This window comes from Cucurbitaria berberidis (assembly GCF_010015615.1).
Source record: "Cucurbitaria berberidis CBS 394.84 unplaced genomic scaffold K460scaffold_4, whole genome shotgun sequence".
Classification (NCBI taxonomy): domain Eukaryota; kingdom Fungi; phylum Ascomycota; class Dothideomycetes; order Pleosporales; family Cucurbitariaceae; genus Cucurbitaria; species Cucurbitaria berberidis.
Window position 1 is genome coordinate 515,602 of NW_024468938.1, and position 17,983 is coordinate 533,584.

The 17,983-nt window shown below is 48.9% G+C and overlaps 7 protein-coding genes across 7 annotated transcripts; 4 read left to right on the top strand and 3 right to left on the bottom strand.

The window, feature by feature from the left end:
• Window positions 1-888: 888 nt before the first annotated feature.
• On the bottom strand, window positions 889-3,761 carry K460DRAFT_407194 (uncharacterized protein; the record flags this gene model as incomplete). Its single annotated transcript, XM_040937043.1, has 2 exons — window positions 889-1,406; window positions 1,451-3,761. The coding sequence occupies 2 exons, from the start codon at window positions 3,759-3,761 to the stop codon at window positions 889-891; spliced, it is 2,829 nt and encodes a 942-aa protein (XP_040785373.1).
• A 392-nt stretch (window positions 3,762-4,153) lies between these two features.
• K460DRAFT_396286 (MFS general substrate transporter) lies at window positions 4,154-5,927 on the bottom strand (the record flags this gene model as incomplete). Its single annotated transcript, XM_040936094.1, has 3 exons — window positions 4,154-5,111; window positions 5,264-5,542; window positions 5,891-5,927. The coding sequence occupies 3 exons, from the start codon at window positions 5,925-5,927 to the stop codon at window positions 4,450-4,452; spliced, it is 978 nt and encodes a 325-aa protein (XP_040785374.1). The 3' UTR covers window positions 4,154-4,449.
• A 772-nt stretch (window positions 5,928-6,699) lies between these two features.
• K460DRAFT_367756 (FAD monooxygenase-like protein) lies at window positions 6,700-9,170 on the bottom strand. The gene is made up of 2 exons (XM_040933638.1): window positions 8,698-9,170; window positions 6,700-8,645 (listed from the first exon to the last, which is right to left on the bottom strand). Exons 1-2 carry the CDS (start codon window positions 8,919-8,921, stop codon window positions 6,869-6,871), a joined length of 2,001 nt encoding a protein of 666 aa, XP_040785375.1. The 5' UTR covers window positions 8,922-9,170; the 3' UTR covers window positions 6,700-6,868.
• Window positions 9,171-9,409: 239 nt separating this feature from the next.
• On the top strand, window positions 9,410-11,452 carry K460DRAFT_407198 (acetamidase; the record flags this gene model as incomplete). Its single annotated transcript, XM_040937044.1, has 6 exons — window positions 9,410-9,708; window positions 9,841-9,858; window positions 9,908-10,172; window positions 10,241-10,387; window positions 10,491-10,853; window positions 10,901-11,452. 6 exons carry the CDS (start codon window positions 9,410-9,412, stop codon window positions 11,450-11,452), a joined length of 1,644 nt encoding a protein of 547 aa, XP_040785376.1.
• Window positions 11,453-11,943: 491 nt separating this feature from the next.
• On the top strand, window positions 11,944-13,225 carry K460DRAFT_367760 (polysaccharide deacetylase family protein). Its single transcript, XM_040933639.1, has 5 exons — window positions 11,944-12,076; window positions 12,127-12,210; window positions 12,264-12,649; window positions 12,708-12,919; window positions 12,971-13,225. Exons 1-5 carry the CDS (start codon window positions 11,971-11,973, stop codon window positions 13,161-13,163), a joined length of 981 nt encoding a protein of 326 aa, XP_040785377.1. The 5' UTR covers window positions 11,944-11,970; the 3' UTR covers window positions 13,164-13,225.
• Window positions 13,226-13,569: 344 nt separating this feature from the next.
• Window positions 13,570-15,407, top strand: K460DRAFT_340281 (FAD/NAD(P)-binding domain-containing protein). The gene is made up of 3 exons (XM_040931111.1): window positions 13,570-13,668; window positions 13,739-13,833; window positions 13,893-15,407. The coding sequence occupies exons 2-3, from the start codon at window positions 13,771-13,773 to the stop codon at window positions 15,270-15,272; spliced, it is 1,443 nt and encodes a 480-aa protein (XP_040785378.1). The 5' UTR covers window positions 13,570-13,668; window positions 13,739-13,770; the 3' UTR covers window positions 15,273-15,407.
• A 121-nt stretch (window positions 15,408-15,528) lies between these two features.
• K460DRAFT_367762 (HET-domain-containing protein) lies at window positions 15,529-17,876 on the top strand. The gene has a single exon (XM_040933640.1). It carries the CDS (start codon window positions 15,738-15,740, stop codon window positions 17,547-17,549), a length of 1,812 nt encoding a protein of 603 aa, XP_040785379.1. The 5' UTR covers window positions 15,529-15,737; the 3' UTR covers window positions 17,550-17,876.
• Window positions 17,877-17,983: the final 107 nt, after the last annotated feature.

The window sequence follows — 17,983 nt, forward strand, 5'->3', positions numbered from 1 at the left end:
TAAAGTAAAAAATTTTAGTAATATAAAAAATTTATTAAAAAAAAATAAAGTAAATACTTTGCGCTTAGTATATTTTATATATTTTTAAAATTTTTAAATTTTTAAATTAAAATTATAAAATATGCAGATATAGTACTTATTTTTTAAATATACTAAAATTGCTAGAGCTAAAGCTACTTATACTTAAAAATATAGTATAGTAAGTATAGAAAATTAGCATATTACTAAAATTATAGTAAAAATATATTAGTTTTGCAAAAATTTTTAGTAAATTTTTTTAAAATTACAAGCATACTAAATTAAAAATTAAATAAAATAAAAAAGTTTTTACGCAAAGTACGCAAGATTTATAATAATTATAATAAAATAATTAAAAGTATTTTAGTAGTAGTAATAGTAATAATAATAGTAGTTTAATAATAGTATATTTACAAAAAGCTTAGCGTAAGCTTATTATATTATTAATATACTTTTTATTATTAATAAAAAGTAAAGTGTAAAATAATATTAGTAATATTAGCATTTAAGGCTACTATTTACTATAAAGCGCGCCTAAAGCTTTACTCCTGCTCTCTAAGCAGTAGGAACCTCTCTCAAGCATGCATACAAATATCAACACAAGTGCTAATTGTACATCCAAAATGCAAAAATCCACTTAAAATATGCCTGATTGTGCTATTGGTATACAGGAAAAGGTTGAAAGCGTGAAGAGGTTTCCACGAACATGCTTTTGAGTGCATAACAAGAAACAAGGAGATGGGGACCACCTTTCCGGTTTGACTGAGGGTCACGCGTATATGGCTTGGCCGAGGGATTGCCTCAGGGGATTTGAGATCGCTATGACGACTCGTCTTGAACTGATGGCCAGGAGAATCAAGGGATGCCTTATTATCTACTGGGGCAACCGGCCAACTCTCCGGAAGACGAGGAAGTGCCATATTTCTGGACCGAAAGTAGAGAGTGATGAAGGCCCCGACTGTTGCCAAAACCCGGCCGCGTCCTACTTGCTCTGTGGCGGTGTTCCAATCTTAGCGCTTTCTCGTGCCATCGTCGCGTAATTGTCTTGCTTCCTTTCGAATCGGTTGAGAAAGATAGTTGTTCAGACTGTGCAATCTCTACTTTAGGCTTGAACTTATTCTGTCGGGTAGAGGCTCTGAGACCGTTGACAGATAGAAGTTTGGTCTTGAGCCCTGCATCGCAAGCCTCGCCGGACTGTGAAAGGTCGTTGGCCGGTGCAGACGGTTTATCTAACGCAACATCTTGTGATTGGTCTAAAAGATTTTCAACTTGGAGGAAGCGGAAACTTGGATCTTGGTTGACATCGATTTCATTCGAATCATCTATATCCGCCAGCTTGACAGTCTGGGGTTCAAATTTTTGGTAAGGGAAGGCGGTTTCTTTAACCCCTGTAAAGGTCAGATGATTCCATGGTTCATGAATTGAAGCTTACCTTGTCTGAGCTCACGAGGCTCTTCCACAGCCGGTGGCGGCATCTTTATCGGTATGTCTGCCGCGCTAGTCGTTACCAATGATGGTGCCAAGTACGAGTCCTTTAATTTTGCGTCACTGGACGGCATGCCCAGTGCTGTATCTGAAGCGGAGGGCAATGGGCTGGCTTCTGAAACCTGTGCCGAACCAGCGCCGGTATTTGCATCTAAGCTCACTGCCGAGCCCGAAGCATGGTCGGCAAACAGTCTTTGTACAAGAGATGTAGCCCTGGGGGTAGGCATAGCCCGCAATGAGCGTCGGATATGTTCCTCCAATGCAAATGCTGCAAGGTCTTGCGATAGCTGCGACCCTACCTGGCGATCCACACGTCCCCACTTTTGACGGACATCAAGAGATCCTTTTTCAAAGCTACTTTGGATGGTCCTCTTTTGTGATTCGAGGTCCTGTAACTGGCGCTGGATTTCAGATATTTTGCCATCGATTCTCTTACTTGCGGTGTCTCGTTCCAAGCGCAACCTGCGTAACTTCGCTAGACCTTTCTCTCGAACTTCTGCTTGTGCTTTTTGGTAATTGTGTTCGAATGACGCTAAGACGTCAAGATATTCTTCTATCCGAGGCACCATTGTAGAAAAGCGGAGAGCGCTTGCTACTGTTCGCATGTCGCGTAGCAATGTATGCGTCTCCGTTATAGTCATACTGACTACAGAATGGGCATAGGCATTGCGAATGCGCCGTAATGATTGGAATTCGTGCTCGAAAAATTTGTAGCGGTCGCGTATGTCTGGATCCGTTGTCATGACCGACATGAACTCTGTAACGGGGATGCTTTCTGGACTACTCCAGCCTCGGGACTCCATGTGTACTCGAAATTCACGGCGGCCGAACAGATACATCGCCTCCTTGAATTGATCAAGAATATTCCCTAATACGTAATGCTGGACGTTATACGGAGTATAAAGAGGTTCAATGGGGAGCTGCTCGTTTGCACCCTCTGACAGGTCGGGCGTGGAAGATTCCACTTGGTCAGACACCGATTGCGTGTCTACTTGCTCGCACAGGTTGGCCCCTCGAGCGACTTCTTTGTTAAGCCTCTCCAGATACTTAGAGACAGTCTGGTATTTCAATAAGCTCGTTTCGTACTGACGCTTGATTGTGGCGCGAGACTCAGATCCTTTGACGGCGCTATTATGCCGCATCACGCGAGTGTATCGCGCAAAGGCATTCCTCATGGTCTTCTTCTCAGTATTTCTCCACTCTTTGACCCCTGCAATTTCTTCTTCTAAGGTTGCGTAGGATATCTTGGTGAATCTATTCGGAATTCTACCTTGAACAGGTTTATTTTCTGGAATCCCGCGCGACGTCTGCGATAACTTGTACCGATCCTTGAACGTGCTCAGCAGCATCTTGAGCTTTTTCGACCTGTGTGATAGCCCACTGCTTCTGTCATGCCGTAATCTGTGTTCTATATCAACTATGACTTTGCGCAGAACTGCAGCCTTCTCAGCATCAGACCGGCCCATAGTGAACTCATCTATCCTATAAGTGCTTAGAAACGAACCGTTGGCAATTGCTTGTTCCAATAAGAGAGGTCGAGATGCGTCTACCATGGGTGTTGTTGAAGGATGACCGGCATCTGTTGTTGTAGGATGACCGACATCTGTTGTTGTAGGATGACCGGCATCTGTTGTTGTAGGATGACCGGCATCTGTTGTTGTAGGATGACCGGCATCTGTTGTTGTAGGATGACCGGCATCTGTTGTTGTAGGATGGGTCGCATCTTTTGTCGTTGCCTGAACCACATGGGGCACCCCATCATGTGCATCTACAGCATCTCCATACGAACGCAACTGTTGGCGGATGTAATCTAGGGTACGAAGATGCCTACGGTACCTCCTCAACTTGTTTGCGACACTAGCGAGATCCTGTGGGTCATGAGATGTTCCAAGTTCCATCAACCTGATCTTCTGCTTTTTCTGATATAACATTCGCGTTTCAAAGGCTAACCGTCTCATCTGAATGGCATCGAAGACTAACTTTGGATTTGGGCAGCGGCCGAGATAATCCTTTAACATGCGAATATCGGGTTCCTGGCGGGATATGGATTTCAGGATACTTGGTGGTAAAGATGGAAATGCGTCGACCAATGAGTCTTTGATCGACCATTTTACTTGTAAAATCTGGGGGACTGGCTTGACGGAGGGGTGAACCGTCACCTTGTCGTCTAAACGATTGGGGTGGCATTCGCTCTTTTTGTCTTTCTCTTCAGTGAGCGTCGGATCAATTTGTCTTGAACAGGCCTGCAGCTGAGTCATGCCTACGCTTCTATTTCCCCATCTCTTTATTTCGACTAGTTCTCTGACCCATCCTGGTCTATGTACGGTTCTGTGCCCAGCTCTTGGCAGGATGCAATATCGATTGCAAGTGAAAAGGCTATGTGGGATGCGCCACAACCGGATGCCGAAGACCATGGGGGATAGAATGAGCGCAAACGCATGGGTTAAAGGGCGGCAAAAAACGCAATGTGATGAAGTGGTGATGATCTCGAGGTCTATTGCCGTAATGTCCAGTTTTCCGATTGGGCCTGTGCAGAAAGGCTTGGCGAACACGTGCACCGCCTGAATGAGGCAAGGTGCGGAACGATGCGTGAAGAGACGAGGCAACCGGTATCACTCAACCTTGTGGCTTTAAAATATGTTAACGACCTGATGGATTCAGATTCGGTGGACAGCCTATGTCACCGTGTAATCTACCGCCGAGAAACTAAGCCACAATATCGCACTAGCCAGTCCAACTCCTCTTGATCTCGTCAATACCGCAAAGACTTGTACAGCAACTTTTATTGGAAAAGGGCTCTTTACCGTCCTTCTTAGCATGACCTTCTTCCCGAATCTGCTCGCGCACTAAGTCCCTCGTCTAAGTGAAGTACCGCCACTGCTCACTCTTCTTCCCATCAGCTAATTGGTCCGTCCGGATCTTCTCCGCGCGGATTCTCAGCCCCTGCTAGTTATCCCTCCTCCGGTTATCCGTCTTCATCCACACACCACCCAAAATCATCGTAAAGCAGATACACGTAATATTGCACGCCGCGGTTGCAATCAATGTCGGCACGTACTTGGGCGCATACTGACTTCTAAACGTCGCTGCCGTCAAGATACCCCCCAAGTTGCCCAAGCCGACCAGGAGGCCGGTAGTAGAGGCGCGCGCATTCTCGTGGAGGTTGTTGTTATTGTGCCAGCAGTGCACGAGGCAGGATGGGATATAAGCGCTGGAAGCTAGCATGAAGCATGCGAAGTAAGTCGCACTCTTATTATGCAGAACATCTATTGTTGCGGGGATAATGAGACCGACGAGCGAAATGCACAGCGAGAGGACGATGTCTAATGTACGTTCGCGGAAGTAGTCTGAGCTATAGCAGATACACGACAGCACGACGAAGCCGACAGTGTTGGGCGCCATAGCCCAAAGGTTTGTGACTACGCTATAGCCAAGGCACTGGACGATTTGGGGCAGGAAATTCGATGTTGTGGCGAAGGCGACAGGGTAGGTGAAGGCGATGATGCACCAGAGCATCATCTTCCAGTCCTTCCAGTCCTTGAACATGGATTTCACATTGAAATCATGAGATCCAGTCGAAGATGGATCGCGGAGCGTGCGTCGCTCCGCTACGGCACGTTCGGCCTCGTTGAGAACCCATGCAGACTGAGGTGAGGCAGGGAGCTAGGCGAAGCCGATAAAGGCATTGATGACAGTCATTGCACCTACGTCCCCGTTAGTCCGGAAAGACTCGGATTAATGTCATTATTAATGCCCTTACCTTCGATGATACACAGCCATTTCCAGCCCGGGATGGTATGCTCGATGCGGAAAACGGCGAACGAAATGAGACCACTAAAGGCACCACTAAGTAGCGCACTACTGAAGAAAAGCGCGATGCGGAACCCAAGCTCCCCACGCGTGTAAAATAGCGTGAGGTAGAAGACGACAGCGGTGAAGAAACCAGCCTCGAAAGCACCAAGCAGGAGACGAATGACGATGACGAGCATGCCAGCAAAGTTCGTCGCGGTGCATTGGAAAAGTGCCATTGCGCCCCAGCCTACCATCCAAACGTTAATATATTGTCATACCAAAGCCTTGAAGGAGAATTCAACTTACGAGACGGAAGCATAAACTACCCACTCCACTTCTTTGTCAACATATTCAGCGGTAAACCAGAGAACCCGTTGGAATATAGAACAGTAGAATGAGGAGACAGTATTGTTCCCAAGTGAACCGGAGATCTTTGTCCATGCCGTCCGTCTCCGCGCTACCCAGATTAGACCTTTTAACAGCACTGAAGAAACACATGATGGAGAGGAAACGGAAGGAGATAGAAGTCGAGTTTTCGGACTGGTTTGATGTTAGAGGACAACACATATGGAAACAGCATTGGGAGCTGGCATACCGTAGGCGCGCTCAGTAGCAGTGTCAACAATTGACATTGTGGTACCAAGCACTTGGTCTTTCTCGAAGCTGTACTATGACATCCTTGGCCCTGTCTCGTCGACTCCTATGGATTTTGGTTCGGTTTCATCGTGTCTCATGCCCAAGACTGCAGCTACGTGCCGTTTGAAACAGTTAGTAGAAAAATGCACAGCTCTGGTCTAAGCAAGATGCTGAGCTTGGTCTGAAGTGAGTGGTAATGCCGGACACCTTATGTGCAGTTTGAGGTTCTCCATCCTTTCCCTCCACACCTATTGTACGCGGCTTAGTGCCTCCATCTTTGGGCTGTACTTGACATGGTTCGTTGCATATCATGCATGGGCTGTACGGCAACCGTGATTCGAACAAGGCACACGCCACTGAATACACAATCGGTGTTGAACTGTTCAACGTTGAGGTTGATGTGCTGATTAGTCTTAGTGTTAGCAGCCGCGGGGATATGTTGAACTGTTCAACGTTGAGGTTGATGTGCTGATTAGTCTTAGTGTTAGCAGCCGCGGGGATATGTTGATAAGAGTGAGGGAGGCTAGTGACTGTGGGACTGGGCTGTTCGAGGTCTCGGTGGACATACGCCAAAGATAGGGAACCATCGGGCGTGTAGCTCCACCTAGATACACTCTAGCGTTTTGGTTTTTGATGATTCTTGAGATGGTGTGCGAGAGCGGAGGTGATGAAGATAGGCTTGAAATTGGAGGTTTGGCGATGTTCTGGTAACGAGTAGGTTAAGGACCGTTACATTGGCTTGCCTGCAGATTGTTAAAAAATTGTGGCTAAAATAGTGAAGCAAATAGGACGTGAAGTTAAAATGCTCAAACTATCTATATTCATTTGACAGGTAACACACGGCATGTAACTCATGCTTGCGGACTCGACTCTATCCCAAACGCCAAGACTATGCATCCAAACAAACGGTAATCATCGTTCTTCATCAAAATATTTACTATGCGTCTCGTAAAAATTGTTCGTAGTAGTCGTCCATCCATTGCACAGCAACAAGACCATTGTCTCTGTTGCCTTCCGCGAATCGTCGAACAGTGCCGACGTAACCGTCAGGCCGCACGTTAACAATGACCACTTCGTTCTCATCCAGACCATCAAGCCACTTGTCCATACACTTCTGCTTGCGAGTGTCTGTTTCCGGAATGTCATCGAGGTAGAATGTCCACACTGATTCGCGGAGGACGGGAGGTAGGTCCTTGATCTCAATACCGTTGCGGTCCTCGTCCGTTACCAGAGCGTAGGTGAACACGCCGCTAACAGGAGTGTATCGCTCAGGTAAGACGAATTGATCGTGAGGTGCAGCAAGAGGAGGCTGGGTGGTATATGATGCATTACCAGCAGCGGTGATGCGACCGACGTAGGAACTGCTTCCAGATTGCCAGTGGCACACAGTCTCCAAAAAGGGCATCGCCGCACGGATGTCGTGTGTGAAGAAATAGAGGCGGAACTGACCGAGTGCTGGAATGTCGGTCTGGATGTCGACCGGATTGGCGTCGACGTAACGCGTGACCCTGGCAGGGGGTAGCAGGAAACCAGGTGTCAAGAAACCGCGGTCGTAGTTTTTGGATTGGACGTTGAGGATGTTATGCTCATAGCTGACGCCGTATCCCGACATGAAGGCAACGTTCTTAGCGAAATTTGCTGCAAGAGCTGTTGGGTCTCCAGCGTGGAAGGCGTTGGCGTGTTCGTAGTCAAAGTCGATTAGGTCCTTCGCAATCTTTTGTCGCTCCTGCTCGTAGCTCTCTAGTAGAGTAGGTTTCGCGAGGCCACGGGTAGCGAAGTTCAATTTCCAGGCCAAATTCCACGAGTCGTGCATCGATGTGTTCATACCCTGAGCCGCTTTGGGCGAATGAGTGTGACTGGCATCGCCAGCGATAAACACTCTTTGCTCGTCGTCGGTGAATCTGGCAGCTACCCTCTGTCCGACTTTATAACGGCCGAACCATTCTACATTCCTCCACTCCAGTCTGTATGGCTGCATGATGGCCTGCGCTCGCTTTTGTACGAACTCTTGTGTAGTTTGCTCCCCGCCAACTGCCTCCGTTGACCCTGGCCTTAGTTCAATGTACATGCGAGTCAGACCCCTCTCGCGGGGGATAATTAGCACTGATCCAAGTGCTTCCGACTGTACAACGACCTTGCTCCAGAGGTCGGGAAAATCCGTCTCAAGTACGCCGTCGAGTACACCCCAGACTGCTTCTGTAGAGGAACCCACAGGCGTCGCCCCCGGTATACACTTGCGGACCTTAGAATGTGCACCATCACAACCAACAATATACCGTGTGGAGTAGGTCTTCTTAGCGTGATTGACATCTTGTGCGCAGCTGACCGTCAGGGGGCGGATAGACATTGGCGTGTAGTCGAAGCCGACGAAGGCTGTGTTGCGCGAGACGACGATGCCCCGCTCCCTAAGGTCATCCTCGAAGACGGCCTCAACCATGCCCTGGTGCACCAGCAGAATGTATGGGTCGAGAAGATCTACGATGGGCGGGTAGTGGATCTCGCGACCTGTGCGGTACAACGACTTCTCGCTCGTCGACTTCCAGAAGGAAATGTCGTAGACCTTGACGCCCTTCCGTAGCAGCGGCTCAGCAACGCGCATCTGGCGTAGCGTCTCGATCGTCTTGGGCTGGAGGCCATCGGCGCGTCCGGTCAAGGTGCGGTCGGGTCGGTCGTCGATGATTCGCGTTTTGATACCGTATCTCACTAGATTATCGCTGCTTCAAGTCAGACGGAGTCTTGCCCATTCATTGGACTCTAGTCACCTACGCAAGCATGAGACCAGCCGGCCCTGCACCAACAACTAAGACATCGCTCATGAAGCTTGAGTAGTCTTCGTCCCTCACATACGAGAACTGCGATGTCACGTCCATGCTGGTGCCCGACGAGCGGGACTCGGTCTCCAGCAATCCGGGAGCCATCTTCTGAAGCTTCGACGATGGTGGGCTGTTGGGTGCTGTGCGCTTCATGAAGCTCCATATCGAAGGAGACATGCTATAAGTCTTGCCCTGGCTATGTTTGGTCGGCCACTAGGGTGCGAAAATGGGGGTACGTGAGGACGATGGAGGGGTACCGTCCGATGCTCTGCTGAACATGCTCCCATTTTCAGTCCATCGAGGGTCGCCATGGTGTACCAAGAGTGTGACACAAGAGTGCGTCTAGTTGCTTTTGCCGTGAAAACGTTTTCTGGGATGGGGTGACTTGTGACAGGGGTAGCCGAATTCAGCGCCGTGAAGATATTCTGGTTGAATGTGGAGAACGGGCCTCGGCTTTTCGATGACCCCTTGCATCTTCCCCCACTGTTCATCTCGTCTGTTTGACAAGCACCCGCTATCATGATATTCCCGACAGATGTGTCAGCAGCCGCGGTAGCTTCAATTGCTGAGTGCTTGGTCTCGTCGCGCCGATGTCGCGCGTCTTTGTGATATACGATTGCGGGTGAAATAACTTTCTTCCTCCTCGTCAGCATCTTACGGCTAATATGACCATCTCCAACACACCTCAATGGCTTCAAACAGCCAACACGAAACGAAGGCTGCGCGACGATCTCATCCAAGCTTTCGTTGAGACTCACAAGGCGCACTCCGAGGTCCGGATTCCCCCTATTTCTGCCAAAGACTCGCAAATAGACGACGCCAAGTTGCTGCACCTCGTTGGAACCGGCACAACTAAAGGAAACGCCCAAGACCCTCTAGCCATTGACAGCGTCGAAGAGATTTTGCAAGCAATACTGTCTGGCGTTGTGACGGCATCGCAACTACTGAACGCATACATCCACCGGTAGGCTCCGCGAGGTCCTCACTTATCGTACCATTCTCACGCCATCTTCACAGGGCCGTCGAAGCTCACAGACGTGTACAATTCCCCACAGTCCCTCGAAAATCCGTTTCGGAATTCTACTAACTCGCACAGACAAACTGGCACGTCCCCGTTAGCAGTCTTTGCTGCGTTCCCAGGTAGTTAGCTAACTGGGTCTTAGCCTTACCGAAGTTCTTTTCGACAATGCGATTCAGCAGGCCAATGAGCTTGACGAGTATTTTCAGAATAACGGCCGCCTCGTGGGACCCCTGCATGGCGTACCCATGACTCTGAAGGATCAGTTTGATGTTCAAGGATACGACAGTACACTTGGATATGTCGGGCGTGCCTTTAAACCGGCGACACGGGACTGCGCTTTGGTATCGCTCCTAAAGGAGATGGGGGCCATTATTGTCGCAAAGTCTAATTTGCCGCAGAGCATTATGGTATGTTGCCCAAGGATATCCCATCTGCAGGGCTATATGTGAAGTTACGTTAAGCTCAACAATGACAGTGGTGTGAAACGGAGAACCCGCTATGGGGCCTCACCGTTCATCCGAGGAATCCGGCCTTCACCCCCGGTGGCTCTACGGGAGGAGAGGGTACACTTTTATCACTCCGCGGAACCGTCATTGGATGGGGCACAGACATTGGCGCATACGTATCCCATCGCATATGAACGGCACTTATGGCTTGAAGCCCAGTGTAAGTTGAATCTCCTTAGCTCGCTCTTTGGCATGGAAGTGTGACTAATAACCCACCAGAATACTCGCCTACCGTATCGAGGTGTCTCTGTGTCAACCGAGGGCCAAGAACATGTGCCGTCCGTAATTGGGCCTATGACCCGCAATATTGAATCGCTAATCGCAGTCACCAAGGCAGTAATTGAGCGAAGTCCTTGGGATCGAGATCCAAAATGCTGTCCAGTGCCGTGGCGTCCCGAGATCTTCGAGCAAGCACGTTCACGGCCCCTAGTTGTTGCGGTAATGCGAGATGATGGTGTTGTTAGACCACATCCGCCCGTCACACGCGTACTAGAGGAGGTCGTCGCGAAGCTTGAAAAGGCGGGACACGAAGTCGTGTCGTGGACGCCAGGTAGCCTACACAAAGAATGTATCGAGATTATGGTAAGCTACTACCTCATGATAGAAGCACGTCAACTAAGACTGAATAGGATCAATACTACACCGCTGATGGAGGCGAAGACATTCAGAGAGATGTTGAAGCCGGAGGAGAGCCATTCATCCCTCACGTCGAAGTACTTGTCAATAGGGGGAAGCCGATCTCAGTTTACAACTATTGGCAGCTCAACAAGCAGAAGATTGCCGCGCAAGAGCGATACTTGGACCTTTGGAACGCGTCGAAGTCTCCAACGGGGAAGCAGATTGACATCTTGCTAACACCTGTCATGCCCCACTCCGCAGTACCTCACCGTAAGTGCCGGTGGGTGGGATACACGAAGGTCTTTAACTTCGTCGATTACCCTGCGGTAGTATTACCGGCCGGCCACGTCTCGAAAGAGCTTGATGCCGACGCCGCGCAGTCGATGGACTCGTACCAACCGAGGAATGCAATAGATGAGTGGAATTGGAATGTTTTCGATCTGGAAAAAATGGATGGTATGCCGATTGGTGTACAAGTTGTAGCCCGTCGCTTGCAGGAGGAGAAGGCTCTCGGTGCAGCTCAGGCTATTGATAAGATTCTTAGGGGTTCCGTTGAACCTTAGTCATGTCATTCCTAGAAATCACGTAGACCTCTAAGAAAAGGTACCACCAATGCCTACCAGGGTACTATTGAATGTAGCTTGGAGCTGCTTAGCTGTTTGTAGGTATCTAAATACACTATAAAAATTAGTTTCGCAACTACTTGGGTGTTCGAAGATACTCAGGCTTCACTTTGCGCCTCCGAGTGAAGAGGATCAGTATGCTACCTGACACGGATGCTGGTATTGCCGATAACGTAATAGCCGACGGCGCGTACGATGGGAGCCAGTGCACGTGCTCACGCGCCATGCAAATGATAAGCAGCTATCGGAGATCACGTGCCTCACTATCGAGCCCCCACCCTCTCAGTCGATTCTCGACCCAATGCCATGCGTAAAGGTTCCGACGTAAGCGGGGTAGCTGTTTCCCGTCTTGAGCTGTGTCTTGCCTGCAATCTATTCACAGATCCACGCTCATAGCTCGTTCACATCACTTCTTACTCCTTCACTAGAGCCACCTCAACCCTTAACACACAGATACAATGGGCAAGAAGAAGGTACTCGTTAGCTACGGAGTTGACGTAGACGCTGTAGCTGGCTGGTTAGGCTCGTATGGAGGAGAAGACTCTACAAGTGACATTAGTAGAGGTAAGATTTATTTGTTTCCCGAACTATGACTGTGAAATGACACGATTTAGGACTATGGGCCGGCACTGTAGGCACGCAGCGTCTACTGAAACTGTTCGACAAGTACAATATCAAAACAACGTGGTTCATTCCTGGTACGATTCTTTCCAAAACACTCGACACCATAACAGCAGATTGATGATCACAGGTCACTCCCTTGAGACTTTTCCCGAAGACTGTGCCGCCATCCGCGACGCAGGCCACGAGATAGGGCTCCATGGATACTCACATGAAAACCCCGCAGACATGACCTTCGAACAACAACGCGACGTCCTCGACAAGACCTACAAAATGCTTACCGAGTTCTGTGGCAAGCCGCCCCGTGGCACTGTAGCCCCATGGTGGGAAACCTCAAAGGAGGGCTGCGACCTGCTCCTATCCTACGGCATTGCATACGACCACTCCATGTCGCATGAGGACCACAAGTGTTACTGGCTACGCACGGGCGACGAGTGGACAAAGATCGACTACAATAAGACGGCAGTGGAGTGGATGAAGCCCCTCACAAAAGGGACAGATACAGGACTGGTAGAGGTAAGAGTAGATGCAGAACCTGCGTGTGAGACATGAACTCATGGATTCCTTCTCGCAGATCCCTGGGAGTTGGTACATAGATGATCTGCCGCCAATGATGTTCATGAAGAAGAGTGCAAATTCTCACGGATGGGTTAATCCTAGAGATGTTGAGCAGATCTGGATGGACCACTTTGACTACTTCTACCGAGAGTACGACGAGTTTGTCTTCCCAATGACGATTCATCCCGACGTATCAGGGAAACCACATGTCATTCTTATGCACGAAAGGCACGTTGACTCTGAGTAGGTAATTAAGAAGTAAGAGCTAACTCTTTACAGAATCATTGAGCACATCAACAAGCACGAGGGAGTCGAGTGGGTTACAATGGAGCAGATGGCAGATGACTTTAAGAAGAACAACACCGTACCAAAAGGCGCAAAGATGCCGGCGCGACCTGGTGAGATATTGAGACTGCAGAAAGAGGGCAAAGCATACTCTTTGATCGATTATAATGGCCCCATTCCGCAGTAGGCTTTTCGATACTACAAGCAATAAACACGATGATCTCCTCAAAATGCAACACTCGGAAGACGTTCACTTGTCGGTGACGTGTAATCGCATACTAATTCTGCCTTTTTGCACGTCTTGTCTTATATACATTGAATTTGTCGCGATTAGTATCGGCTTTTTGCTTCAGCTTGTTTCCCCTCCTGAAGCTTGTTCCGAAGAATCGGAATGGCCCCGCTTGAAGCTATGTATACCCCTCACCGTTCCTCCCATATCATCCCCCACTTTTACATCTCCAGCATCAGCAGCCCGCCGTAGCCATTTGTAACCTCCACCACTCAAATATCTCAACCAATCGAGATGCACCCCCCATTCTGTGCTTCCATGTACGATCCTTTGACTGAGACACTAGCTCGATAAGCGCCATTCGATACGATCGGTGCTATGAGGATGTTGTCACATTTACTGGGACGATAGGTGGGCGAGGATGGCGGCACTTGGAGACGGTTGAGTATTAACCACACTTTCGGTATGTCCTCATACTTTTAATGATCTGTTGACACTATTATTCTGTCGACATCTGCTAAGAGGGTTGACAGTCGAGTATTTGAAGTATTGAAATAGTGACATCATGGCTTCCGACAAACCTCAAGTAATCCAAAAACAGCAAAGAGATGCCTCTAGCAAGCTCGATGTAAGCAGTCACTCTTCAGAAGCTGGTTTTCCTCTGGGGATGTCTATTGACCTTTGCAGGTAATTATCGTCGGCGCGGGCCTCGGCGGCCTTGGAGCAGGCATATCCATCTTGCTCGCAGGCCACAACGTTCACATCCTCGAATCAACAGCTGAAATAGGCGAAATCGGGGCAGGAATCCAATGCCTTCCCAATGCTTCCCGGGTCCTCATCTCCTGGGGCCTGGAAGGCTATCTTTCCCAGCATTCTACCGCACCGCGGTTATGCAATATGATCGGGTGGAAGGGCAACAAGCTATCAGATATGGATTTCCATGAATATGCCGAGCAGTGTGGAACACCGTTCTGGGATTTCCATAGGGCAAATCTGCACATGGGATTGTTAGAAAGAGCAATAGAACTAGGGGCAACATTGACGGTCAAGAAAAGAGTTGACAATATCGAGTATGAGACGGGTGCCCATGGCGACTCCACAACCGCTATCGCGGTATGCGCAGACGGAACGAGATATAAAGCCGACCTCATAGTAGGCGCAGACGGCATAAATTCCAAATGTCGCGAAATTCTCCTCGGTCACGAAGATCCTCCCCTCCTTACAGGCGACCTAGCATATAGACTTCTTCTCAACACTCAGGATATGATAAAGGACCCCGAACTAAAATCCATGATTGAAGATCCACAAGTAAACTACTGGATTGGGCCGGATGCTCATGCAGTAAACTACGTCCTCCGTGGCGGCAAATTGTTCAACATGGTGCTCCTTGTGCCGGACGATATGCCCGCTGGCGCCAACACACTAGCCGGCAATGTCGAAGAAATGCGCGCCTTGTACAAAGACTGGGATCCCAGAATCCCCAAGCTCCTCAATCTGTGTCAGTCGGTGGCGAAATGGCGGCTTATGATCCGGCCAGGCCTCGATCCAACATGGTCCCATGAGTCAGCTGCTTTCACGATTCTTGGAGACGCTGCACACGCAACTCTGCCATACCTAGCGAGTGGAGCAGGTATGAGTCTAGAAGATGGCCACGTCCTCGGTCTCTGCCTTGCCCGCCTCACATCGAAATCTACTGCCGAGAAGAAGAAAGTCCTGGAAGTGTACGAGCGTTGCCGCCGCGAGCGAACGGAGCGCGTCGTCTCACGGGGAAATCGACAGCAGTATTTGTATCACGTCCATGATGGCCCAGAGCAACAAGAGCGTGATCGTCAACTAAAGGAATTCGGCGCTTTCAATGGAAAGGGCAAGGTTGGGAAAGCACAGTACGAGGCGGCGGGGCTGAGGGTTGAGGAGGATCCCCTCGCGTGGAGGTGGGGTGGGGTGGGGAGCTGGTTAATCACGTATATCTGCGAGGAAGATGTTGAGAGAAGATGGAGGGAGGTTGAAGCAGAAGCAAAGTCGGCAGGCTATAGAGATAGCAAAGAGAGCGTGAGAGCGGTGCTTTAGTGTCGTACATACCATCCGCGGAGCGGCTAGTTGATGATTGGTGGAGGAGTAGCCACTTTCTATATTCATCCTCTCTTTCTGCCCTTACTACCAGGGCTTTATATATTTACAATATTTACAATATTTGCCCTCGACACCCGATCCAGCGCACGGCAGATTCTCCCATGCTTAGCTAGGCTGAACGTCTTCGCCTAGCTTTTAGCTCGATCACTGCGCCACATAGCTATCACGCTTCCTTCAGCCTTCCTTCCGAAGTCAAGCACACAAGTTCTGCACTCCACTATGTTAACAAGATAACAGTCGATTATTGCGTCGTTGATAACGTTATCTCTCCGGCCTAAGACACGACACATGTGTGCCTCGCCCTACGACCTGTCAGCTTTTCAGCCCTCTCCCATCGCCAACGCAGCCTTCTTTTCAATCTGAGCACAGGAATTTCCTGTGTTTTCCATATTGCTAGCGACCATGCGCCTCTTGCATTCCACCACCTTCGAATTCGAGGTCTTTCACGATGACCAAATCCCACCATACGCCATTCTCTCCCACACGTGGGGCGAGGAGGAGGTTAGCTACCAGGAAATGTGGTTCCTGCAAAAGCTCGTTGCATTGCCCGACCATTTGAGGCAGAACCATGCCTTTGTCGCTGCTCTAGAGGCCGCCGCTGGGCATAACATTTCCACAAATGTGAGAGAGTCCATGGGTGACCGTGCCGGGTACAAGAAGATTGAGCAAACTGCCAAGTTGGCGAAAGAAAAGAAGTTGGATTACTTCTGGGTCGATACATGTTGTATTGATAAGAGCAGTAGCGCAGAGCTGCAGCAAGCGATCAACTCGATGTACCAATGGTATAATAGGTCGAGTTTCTGCATCGTATACCTTGAAGATGCAAGAACTGTCGTTTATGATCAGAGAGACGGAGATTACTTGTATAAGGTTCTGAAAGAGTCGAGGTGGGTCACTAGGGGCTGGACATTACAAGAGCTTATCGCACCATTCTTGGTCAACTTTTATGACCAAGAATGGAATCATATCTTCGACAAACATAACTTCAGCAGCACTATTTGCGCTATAACTGGAATACCCACGTACGTTTTGTCAAGCGGTGACTTGAGCCAAGCTTCAGTTGCACAAAAAATGTCCTGGGCGGCTCATCGGAAGACTACTCGCAAGGAAGACATGGCTTATAGCCTGATGGGTATTTTTGCGATACACATGGCCATGTTGAATGGAGAAGGAGACAACGCATTCAGGCGACTGCAAGAAGAAATCATGAGGACGTCCTCGGATGACTCAATATTCGCGTGGAGGGCACTGCAGGGATCTCCGTCAGGCTTCCGGGGCTTACTGGCAAGATCGCCTCGTGAGTTCCAGAACTCTCAACATATTGTATGCGGCGAACATAATCATATTGCATACGCAACTTTAAATTTAGGGTTGCGCATCGAAACATGTATTCAGCCTGTTCCAAGGAAAGGAATGAGTCGTATCTGGGACAAGTCGCTTTATCTCTGCATGCTGAATGCTGAATTTCCAACTGGGAAGAAAGTCGCATTGCTACTGCAACAGTTAGAGTCGCTAAAGTATACAAGAGTGCAGGCAAACGCTTGCTGGGATTGGACCACATTGCAGGACAATCCCACCACGCTCTACATCGAGCACACGCCCCAGATCCCACGGAATTTCAGGAGCTCTGCAATGCATTGCTTTCATCTTAAGCGAAGCAGTAGCAAAGAAAGTGTCTCTCTATACCAGATCGATTGTGTCCGACCATACGATTTGTGGGATGGGAAACACCAGGAACTGTTGATCCCAGAATATGACACGCCGTATGGAGACACTGAAAGATTTTCTCAGCACGATTTTGCCATTTCGAAGGGTAGAAAACACTTCATTGGCATTATATGGCTAAGTTGTGTCAATTCTTTCCTTCGCACTTTAATCCAGGTTCTAGTAGGCTATGATCGTTCGACTGGTCGGGTCTGGTGTAGAGCATTGTATTCTGGATCACAACATGGGCCCTGGCCTAATCTTCATGCTCCTACAAAAGACTGGCGGGCTGCACTCCATCACTTTGGTGACTTTCAAGACTGTGGATCACACGACGAGATCGATTTATCGACTTTGTCGGGAAAACCTGGAACTGAAGAAAATATCAATGTGAAGATCAATCCCGGCCTGCATTGCGGCTTAATTTCTCACATCGTTGAGATCGATGGCTTGTCATACTACCCCCATGGAATGGGCGCACCGGTGTTACGAGCGCAAAGCAATCTTTAGTAGAATCGTGATAAAATAAACGCCAACTTCATCTCTCAGGCTTGCAATAGCACAAAAATTACTCGGTGTCTACTGAGCAAGGTTTGAGAGAAGAATAAGTTGTAAAGCTCGGAGAGCTCTCTGCAAATCGTAAAAGCGGTGTTGCAATAAAATGAACGGTACGGTACCGCACGCAAAACCTGGTCGCAGGTCTGTAAACCACCATAGAACGATATATGTACGCGTTGCAAACCGAAATGTGGGATAGCTTTGCGCTTATTGGCTACTTAGCAATCGATTTCATTTGACCGGTTGTTGCGGTATCCTGGCATACAATCTGGAAACCCGCATTGCGCACCCTATTTGCCGTAACAGTAGCCGTTAAGCCGATCACAGCATCTCAAGCCTGCAAATAGCGTATGCCACGTAAGCATTTGCCGAGACCTTCATGTGTG

What these genes read in the sequence shown, in the direction of transcription:
- K460DRAFT_367760 (XM_040933639.1), top strand. Translation starts at nt 11,971, where the DNA reads ATGGGCAAGAAGAAGGTACTCGTTAGCTACGGAGTTGACGTAGACGCT. An exon ending in TACAAGTGACATTAGTAGAG is followed by an intron (nt 12,077 to 12,126) that starts GTAAGATTTATT and finishes GACACGATTTAG; the next exon opens with GACTATGGGCCGGCACTGTA. An exon ending in CAGATACAGGACTGGTAGAG is followed by an intron (nt 12,650 to 12,707) that starts GTAAGAGTAGAT and finishes TCCTTCTCGCAG; the next exon opens with ATCCCTGGGAGTTGGTACAT.
- K460DRAFT_367756 (XM_040933638.1), bottom strand. Translation starts at nt 8,921, where the DNA reads ATGTCTCCTTCGATATGGAGCTTCATGAAGCGCACAGCACCCAACAGC. An exon ending in CCGGCTGGTCTCATGCTTGC is followed by an intron (nt 8,646 to 8,697) that starts GTAGGTGACTAG and finishes GACTTGAAGCAG; the next exon opens with CGATAATCTAGTGAGATACG.
- K460DRAFT_340281 (XM_040931111.1), top strand. Translation starts at nt 13,771, where the DNA reads ATGGCTTCCGACAAACCTCAAGTAATCCAAAAACAGCAAAGAGATGCC. An exon ending in ATGCCTCTAGCAAGCTCGAT is followed by an intron (nt 13,834 to 13,892) that starts GTAAGCAGTCAC and finishes TGACCTTTGCAG; the next exon opens with GTAATTATCGTCGGCGCGGG.
- K460DRAFT_367762 (XM_040933640.1), top strand. Translation starts at nt 15,738, where the DNA reads ATGCGCCTCTTGCATTCCACCACCTTCGAATTCGAGGTCTTTCACGAT.